The 9,863-nt window shown below is 44.1% G+C and overlaps 1 protein-coding gene across 3 annotated transcripts in view; it reads left to right on the forward strand.

The window, feature by feature from the left end:
* The window catches only part of LOC133346457 (C-myc promoter-binding protein-like), a 120,064-nt gene extending 113,675 nt beyond the window's left edge, over positions 1–6,389 (forward strand). For all 3 annotated transcript variants that reach the window (XM_061558030.1, XM_061558031.1, XM_061558032.1), the window contains one exon: positions 2,314–6,389. In XM_061558030.1, coding sequence (XP_061414014.1) covers positions 2,314–2,447 — 134 coding nt within the window. In that variant the 3' untranslated portion in view covers positions 2,448–6,389. The remainder of the gene's footprint in view (positions 1–2,313) is intronic.
* Positions 6,390–9,863: the final 3,474 nt, after the last annotated feature.

Genomic DNA, 9,863 nt, shown 5'->3' on the forward strand with positions numbered 1-9,863 from the left:
TGTCCAATTGAAATGTCTTTTGAGATCCCGTAGAGGTGATGCCCTGCATTTTCTGATACCAACTACAAAGTATTTTTTTTTCTTTGTAGATACCAAACTTTGTAGTACAATGAGAAACTTCTATACTGTTACTATTTTTATTTCACCAGGTAAAGCCCACTGAGCTATGTAGCTCTTTTTCAGAAGCGACCTGGCCACAAATGATTGCTCAGCAAATTGGCTTATGTGGAAATTTATTGCAGCCAAATACTCTTAAACGCATGTTGATTCAAATTCTGGAGGGAAAAACCGGAGGACCTGGAGAAAAATTCACACAACCACGGGGAGAACATGTGCACTCCAGATATACTGGCATCAGGGTCGGGATCGAACCCACGACCTCCTGCATACCAGGCGAGGAAGTAAACATCTCGCCACCAAGTATCACACGACAAGTCAATATAGTTAAAAGAGTAAAATCGTTTATGTCCCAGAAAAGAAGTGCTCAAGTCTTTCTTACTCGTCATTTCAAGAATACTAATTCAGCATTTCTCGCATACGATTACGTCTCTAGAAAAGTTGACTCATTCTCCTTGGCACCTGATAATTCCTACAGGGAATTAAGACAGACCACCATCCATTCATTGAACATTCATAATCTCATCGTAATTACAGGGTACCTTGTGTGCTGATATCATTGCACAAGTCCTGAATGTCAATTACCTTCTAAGATAATTAAATTATGAACTAAGGACTACAGCCACTGCTCAATACCCGTACTCCAAAAGCGTAAACAGTTACTTCATGTCTGGAAATGAGCGCTCAAACACCGCACGCAGCACAACATAAATGCAGTAGTTCACAGGCCACTAATAAATTAAATTGCACGGAACAATTTAAATTATTAGATGTCATCAGCATTATTCTCCGGGAGAACAAAGGTTACATTTGCATTTTTCAAATGAGATGCTTTTGCAAAAGAGCCACTAACGGTTGGAGATGTCCTCGGCTGTCATCCCATGTTGTCACCTTTTTCATGTTTCATTGCAGCCTGTCGTAAAGCCTGCCGGTTATATGTCACGTAACATTCTCTTTGTTTGATCACCCAACTGGCCTGTCCTTGCTTTTTACAATATTTGAGGATGTTTTCACATCCACAGCATATTTACTTATAATTTTGCAGCACCAATAATGTCAGGATTTTTTTTTAGACAAACAAAAATATCGGTGTGTCATATCATCTTTCAAGGCCGCCCCGTGGGCCTGTCACACGTTCTGTGGTTATTGACACAAAAATGCATTCCATCCGAGGCTTAAGAGTCAGTGATGCATGCTTCGTTGAGTTGGGGAAGAGAAAAGTAACTAGTTTGGGCAGCTATTTTGGACAGGAATCATGCATACAGACAACACCCCTGTACTGAAAACAGAGCCAGTCGACTCTGAAATACCAGTTCTTCACTTTCATTGTTATTGCGGTCATAAATTATTAATATAATTTTTTCTATATATATGTGAGTTTATTTATTTGTCAATATACTTTAAGCTTTCTTGAGGTGGTTTGTTTTATAGGATGACTTTACAAACAACTTTGGAAGGGGAGAGGGGTCAACGGTACTGTTTAGAGACTGATGTTTGGGGCCAGAATGTGATGTCTGTTGTTGAATGCCTCGGAGAACTACACTCGTGAAGCTTTTGGCCTTTCAGTTTAGATGCATGTGGATAATGAATGCAATTTTACAGCAGGATTACTAATAAACTGGATGGAACATGGCAGCATGTTGGGAGGTTGTGATGTGTGGAGCAAATGTGTGGGATTGAGGAGAGAAAATTACTCAGCCTGGGCCCCCACCATAGGAAAGCAGCATTCCCATCACTGCCTCAGGGCTGCTAGCAGCATTACTCCATGCCCATGGATACAAATTTACTTTTTCAACTTTGACACAGGTGTTTCGTCCCTGTATGCGAGTATCAGCCAGGTATACAAATTAACATGTCGGTACAGTGTTCCCTCGTTATTCACGAACTTGCTATCCACGATTTTGGCTAACCGCAAATTGCATCTCGAACTCTACACGACTATATCGAGAGATGAAAGAGAGCGAGGGAGAGAGATAACTTCTCGAAGCTTTAGAAGCATCTGCAGACATTGCGTGTATGACATTTGTAGGCCAATATCATTGTGTCCGCAAAATGTGGTATTCACGAGCATATCCGGAACGTATCCCTCGCGAATAACGAGGGAATATCGTATAGGCCATATGCTTGCTTTTGTGCCCCTTTACAAATACCCTTCGCCAAAGAGCTCACTCCCGTCATCGCCCTGTTGCTCGTCAGATGTCTTCGATCAGGAGTACCGTCGGGAACACGAGCGCATCACGACCAACGGAGGGCGGCTACTGAACTACGACCTCCCGCCCAGCGCCGCAGCTTCCTCGTGCCGCCAGGCCTTTGGGGAACTGCGACTCTAGCAGAGGACAAGCGCGGCGAGCGCTCGCACGCACCCATCCACTGCGCTCGGGCATGCACACGTGCGACAAAGAGAGGTGTGTTCCGAGTAGGGTTGGTGAATTCACATTAGTGTTAGTTGGTCCTGCTTTCTTCGTCACTTACAAATGAGGAATATGTTCACGGGGCTGGTGTCCTTGTCAACAAGCTTTCTAGCACATCTTGCACAAGCGCACACGGTGGGGGCATTTAAAATGATTTGGTACTTGAACTGTCACTATATTTGCAAAGGGGAGATGTGTTGAGCAGCAGAAAAAGAAAGCCCTGTGGATTCACCAAGTATATTATAACTCGTAGAACTTACAGGTAATTGATCAAATGTAATGTGTTCATGTGGCTCTGCCACATGGACAAATAACCTAAAAATATATTGTTTCCACAGATTAGCAGAAGCGATACGTCCCTCGAAGGTTAACTTTCTCATTTTATGACGTTCACATTTTCAGAGGATGCCAGTAGGAATTGCAAATTGTCCATAAAGCTGAAGTCTGTTTTTAAATAATTATAATTAGACAGCAGTTTGAACCCGGTCAATAAAACTATACATACACACTCAGTAGGATCATCCCTCTGAACCCCTCCATATGCCCATCATGGCATTGGCGCCACAAGCATCAGATCAAGATTTGAGAAAGTCCCAGGTGTTTGCAAACATTTTGAGTGTAATTGTTTAGAACACTTTTATTGAAGGTCACTCGAGCTTTTCACATCACGTCCAAAATCAAAGAAGCGTTGTCCAACTTCTGCCCAATTATATCAGTCTTTGATAATGGATGATGGCGTTTTCATGTGCATCCCGGGTACTGGTTCATAAAGCTGTGATTCTTGTATTGTGATCACTTGGCAAAATGTGCCCACCCAGCTTGTCCCGAAGGCTTGGCATAATTTACGGTCCATTCGGGTTTTATTTACGCCAGAGACTTGTTTTTGTGCGAGCGTGTCCCGAGAGCCAGGTGTGAAGTGTGAGGAGTGGGTCCACCCCTCTTGCACTTTGAGGTGTACAATTGAAATATCTTTTTTTATTTAGAAAGTGATCACTTGTACAGCAGTAAAACTTAGTGTTGCATATATTAAAAAAAAAATCTAAAACCCTGCCCTAACTGTGCAAGATAAAAAAAAAACAGTTGTACAGATTGTTGTGATATTTTGAAGCCCGTGGAAGATTTGGAGCATTAGCAATGATAACTTTGATTTTCGTTGGTTTAGTTGAACGCGTGGCACAGAACTTACGTTGGGGAAGGATAAATTATCAAAGGGAGTAATGTTACTTTGATACGGATGGGGAGCACAAGAAACAATTGGCCGATACTGCAGCGTGTCATGGTTTATTAATGACTATATCGGTTGTCATTGGCAATTGAGAATTTATTTGTCTACATTAAAAGGAGGTCATCATTTCTATGTGGTCATCCAAGGTAGTGTGTCGTAAGTACTTATTGCATTAACCTATTTGAAGATGCACACTTATCATCACAAGCAGCCTTATATGTTTGGTTTATTTTCATTTTAACAAAAAGCGTTGGTTTTAAATAGTAGTTTCATTCACAATGTTATAATAGTGATCGAGTGTCCAGTCTACGACACATGTATAGAGAAGGTACTTTATTTTTCACATGGAAGTTCAGATGCAACATTGGTACAATTGTACTCTTTAAGTATATGCATTTAACGTCATGTATTGTAACTTGAACGTTAGTTTTTCGATTGCAATACACAATATCTCTGTAAATGTTTTGTATGACTAAATGTGGATAAATCATCTGTACAAAATTCTAAAATTAAGAGAGAAACATTTTCGTCTAGGTTGCATTATAGACTGACTCAACTCTGGACATGATAACAACAGTATGTTCTTTTATTTTTTCCCTCGGCACAGTGAAATATTTGACACAAGTATATGCTGCTATAATTGTTCAATGCTTTTAGTAAGACGAAGACTGCTGCGTACTTGAGACAGCAGTTGATGAGCTAATGGACAGCGCTGTTGTGATGAGAATTGATACAAATGGCTTTCTGAACACAGAACACCCCCCCCCCCCCCACCTTTGTTTAAGGCCATCTCTCAAGCTGCAGGTAAATTTCCCACGTGGGCCTTGCTGTCTTGACATTCTCGTTGCGAGCGGACACTTGTTCAATGGCACGGTGGTGCACTTAATTTGGCTTCCTCTGTTGTGTCGGACCCTGTGTACGCAGTGACATATCTCCCTTCCTACACGTACCATCCCTAGCAAGTGTGACTATGCTTACCACAATCTCAAGGGTGGGGAGAGGTGCAGTGGGGTTTGTTAATTCATGCTCATTATTTGGTGTACAGGGTAAAATAGCAGTGGAGATGTCCTGTCAAGCATTCACTTTTCCGTAATTTGCAATGAAGCACTGTTGATCAATGGAGATCGCGCTATAATCCAGGTGATGGAAATCATTAAAACAATTACAGTCCGTTTTTTCGGTTCTGGATGTGGCGGCGAGTGTACTCGAGGCTGTTGTAAGTGGAGGCTTCTTTCGGCTAGGCAACGGTCCCCCGTGCACGTTGTTACGTGTCTCCACTTCTCGTTATTAAGACCATATGACACGGCAATACAGCTTGGCGCACGCCCTCTGTTCCCACGTGGCTAGCAAAGGGATTTGCACGTCTTGGTCGTGCTGTGGAAGACTGACATTTCACCTGCAAAGCGATATCACACGAGAGCACTATTGTGCAGCGGCAGAGGGAAAGGGTGGAGGCGCAGGGGGGGGATGCAACGGGAGTGAATCCGTCATACGTTGACCGCTGATGTGTGTACATACAGAAGATCATAAAGGGCGCGCAGTGATGCTTCATATTTCTCACCATGGAGTGACTCGGAGGAGCATCGTTTAAATGACGTGCAACTGCGTGAAGACCCAGGGCCAATGTTGACTGGTGTCTGATAGTTGCACTGATGTGAACCAGACCGTTGATCATCAAAGGCACTTATTAAAAAGACTTAAGGATGGCATAAAGGAGACTTTTCATTGCTTCTTCAGACTTGCGAAAAGTGCAATACCCTTGTGAGGAATAAAGCTATATTTTGTTACAGTCCGGAACACCCGTGTTTTATTAGCTTGTGTAGACCAGACGTTATATTCGTACCGTAGCAATACCCAATGTGAGTGCGAGGTTCGTACCGACCTGAAGCATGAAGTAGTATTTTTATTGTCGCTTAATTTGTCTGTTTTGCTATTTGTGTTGCAATTATGCCGCAATCAGGCTGCCCGCATTTTTATTTAAACACGTGAATTTCATTCTCAGCAGCGCATAAAGCTTGCAAGTTAAATGTAGTTGTGTTTTTTCCCTTTAACTCTGCTGAAATCAAACACGGCCACCTGCGCTGGTCTTCCATCTCTCGCTCGGTCATTTGTTAACCGTTCTCTCAAATGATTTTCACATTTGTCAATAAGTGGAAGGCATATTGTTACACGTTCATTTAGTTCTATGTAGCACAGCAGGACCAAATACACATTTATCAATCGAATTTGTTGCTGCATTTCACCTAATGTACGTTTGTAACGTAGCATGTATAGACGCGCGTGTGTGTGTGTACGCACGCGTATTCAGTTGATTAAACTTGTGTAGAGCTTAGGGAGATGTGACCACTATTTTGTTGCATTCCACTAACTGTGCTTGGTTTTTCTACCTGATATGTCATGCTTAGGGGGGGGGGGGGTGAGGGCAGTTTCGCTCTTGAAGGTGAGATTTAAACATAGTGAATGGAATCCCCTAGGCATCACATACAATGGTGACTGCAGTACAAATTGCACTTGTCGATGGCTTCTCTGTACAGCTTGTCGTGTCCATTTTTGAACCGACACGTGGCGGGTTTGATAACTTGAAATGCTTTGTCTTGAGTTTTAATAAAGCCAAAACAGTAATTGCGCATACATTCTTCTTGCTTGGCGTGACTTCTTAAACTGTCGTTCGTAAAAGTTGCCTGTTAAAGAATGCGAGTGTTTTGTCGCGTACGGTGTAAACATGGAAGTGGACATGCGTGCTCACTGGGCTGGAACGAGGTCACGATTTATGGTCGCAATCGATGGAAGAATTGTGTTTTTTGTTTTGGTTAATGGTGGCACCTCCCATTCCACAATAAAAGAAAAACACAGAAAATGTTTAATTCTTATGTGATTCGATGCACGTTGTTAATTCTCTTTAAGTTTTTTTTTTATAACAGCTAACAGGATCCATATCTATCGATGAATCAACACATCGTTCTGACATTTAATGGCCGTGTTATCCCCCGGGGGATGGGTTCAGTGCGGCCATATGTCTTGCGTTTTCCACGTTCATGTTGCTGCTGTCAGAATAAAGTTCATCACCCCCTTGCACTTCGCACCCACATGCATTGCATACGTTTGCTGTTGAAATTATGGGTGGACGGGGTCTTTCGGAGTTGCAAACACCACGAACACTAAAACAAGGGCCCATGCAATCCGCTACTTTCTCCACAGACGGATATTTCTTGTGAATGTTTCACAAATCGAGGCACGCGTGTGAGGATTTTTTGTACAAGCGGTCGATATGGGAGGTTAAGGCCAGGCCAGCCCGCAAATGAACCCCTGAAACAATGGATTACGTATGACATGGCACTCAGAAGTCAATATTTAGCTTACCTACGTATACGCGATTGCACAGCAATACTTGGAATTCACAAAATAACCGAGGGCCCAGCTCCACAATATGGTCCATGTAATCAATAATTGGGGCGAAAAGTGAGTAAAGGCTGGTTGTCTAATCTTTTAGTGATCCGTCAACCCCCATTTATATGCTATCGGCAATACGATTACATGCAAGGTTTGCTTCATCTGGTGCCATGTCACTAAACGAGTGTACCGAGTGGCAGTTTGCCGCGGAGATAATCTCTCCATAAATTAAATACTCTCAACCCGTAGCTATATTTGCACGTGCCATAAACAGGGTGACAGGGCATGGTACGGAGAGCACCTTTGGACTGCTTTGCAGTTAACTTTCCCGTGTCTGCTGAGGATATTTCAGCAGTTATGGACATGTTTTTTGGGTGCAGCCTATGGCGCTTAATTACTGCATAAGGCACAATGTCAGTTACGTTTCAGTGGCATTTTAATGACATTTAGTAATTAAAATGACGCCAGGCTACCACCAAGGGCGCTGACATGACGAGCACGCCCAGGTAGAGAAGGGCGAGGCGCACAACAATAATGGCTTGCAGGACAATAATGGGAACATATTGCCACCGTGCAGCTTGAATGCTGCTTCCTTCAGACCATTGCATGGGAGGGAGGTTGATTGATGTTGCACAGGACCACACGCGGTAATTACACAATGGAAATTGAACAAATGTGACCACCCGACAGGCAGCGGTGGTAGGGAGATGGACGATTGGAGACCGGTTTCGCAATTATTTGGACTCATTTGCTCATTCATTTTCTACGGTGACCTAAGACGAGAGGACCACAATGCACTTGTTCAGAAAATGCACTTCATTGTTTTTGCATAATGCACAAAGGGCGAGTGCTTTTGACATATTTTTCGTGCATGGAACTAATCGTATTCCAGCCTGCACCACTGTGCTGTATCAAGTACGGCGATGTTGTAAACACCGAGGCTTGAGCGTCCGTTTGGGGGGCGCTGTGGCGCAACACGTCACGTGTTGAGACCCATTTGTTCGCAATACGAGCAAAGTGTTCACTTATCGAGCGGAGTCCGATAAATGTGCGTCCTATGGTGGAAGGGGGCACACGTTGGTCCACAACTGTTTGTTTTTAGCGGCTCTCCTGTGCACTGCCCGCGTGTTTGGTGGCGTGCGGAAAGGGGGCCTCGTGGTGACACGAAGGGATGCATTGCGGGAGGGGAGCAGTGGTGGAGCGGCGATTCGCGCTCGGCACCGCGAACCCGGTGACCCGAGTTCGATTCTCGCTCATGGCCAACACCAGCAACTATTATCTGAACCGGTACTGGGCGTCCCCTAGGTCGACTCAGCCTCAAATTAATATCCAGTGCGATGTGTGAACATTAACCCTCGGGAGACATAGGCGGCTACCTACCCCTCGTGTGCCGTGCCGGCCTTCATAGGTTCTTGCTAACAGCACTTGCCCCAACGGTCTGTTCAGGCTCTACGGGGGGTCATGCACTGTGGCTCTTCATGTGTATTCCGGCCTTATTACTTTATTTTAAAATCATAATTTGGATTTCTCACGTTAAAAAAGTTGTTCAAGAGTGTCAAATGTTGGGGCTGAAACGTAGCTCAGCTTTTAACATGGGCGGAGTAAATTGGAAAACGATGGTCGTTTCACGAGTTTTCGATTTTCGCGGAACGCATCTCGCTCGTTAAACGAGACGCGCCTGTATGAAGGTGTGGGAACAAGCAAGGGCTGGAAGCTTCTGGAATAAAAGACAGGGAGCCAACTACAAGTTTAAAGGTTTTATTTGAAATGTAATATCACCGTCCAATTAAAGGGGAATACAAATATCCAAATTCAAAGATAACATTCAGGTAAAATGCTGAATGCTAAAATGAGCTTCAGGGAGAGCATTCCCCTCGTGAGCACGCTGGGACTCGGAGCGCACCAGACCGCAGCCTGCAGGGTTTCCAGGTCCTCGGAGCGGCACTCGACAAGGCCTGGGCCGCCTGGTCGCCCAGCGTCGGGTGCAAGACCCGTGGCTGGAAGAGTCCGGTGCTTCATCTTGTTGGTTCTTTCGGTAAAGTCGTCACGTAGAAGGGAAGTAATACAATAATCAAAATAAAACATAATGAAATACAATTCTCACGACGTTTCGGCCACAACGCAAGCAGCCGTCCTCAGGTGAAGAACAGGGCTGTTGGAAAAACAGCGTCCGAAGTTGTCTTTCCAACAGCCTTGTTCTTCACCTGAGGACGGCTGCTTGCGTTGTGGCCGAAACGTCGTGAGAATTGTATTTTATTATGTTTGATTTTTATTATTTCCCTTCTACGTGACGTTACCGAAAGAACCAAGAAGATGAATCCCTGCAGTCACGAAAGCTTTAAATCGAAACTATATTCTTGGTTCTGTCGGTAAAGTCACGTAGAAGGGAAACAATAACAAATAAAAATATAAAACAATAAAATTATTATTTATTGTTTCCCTTCTACTGTGACTTTACCGAAAGAACCAAGAAGATGAATCCCTGTAGTCACGAAAGCTTTAAATCGAAAAGTCCGGAGCTTCTTTGACGATCGCACCGCGTCGTGTCTGTCCATGCCCTTGCACGTGGCTCGTGCTGCCGTGTCGCCTGCCTGCAGGTGATCGTGTCGGTGTCAACGGAACGATAAACGTCCCCGTACCACCGTTTCGCGTTTGTCGGGGACAAGATTGTCATTGGGAAGTTCTTCTCGATGTTGTGTGTCGGCATTCTGGAGAGCCGG

Source organism: Lethenteron reissneri, chromosome 24, assembly GCF_015708825.2.
Source record: "Lethenteron reissneri isolate LAM-NWPU_2019-01 chromosome 24, ASM1570882v1, whole genome shotgun sequence".
In the NCBI taxonomy this organism is placed as follows: domain Eukaryota; kingdom Metazoa; phylum Chordata; class Hyperoartia; order Petromyzontiformes; family Petromyzontidae; genus Lethenteron; species Lethenteron reissneri.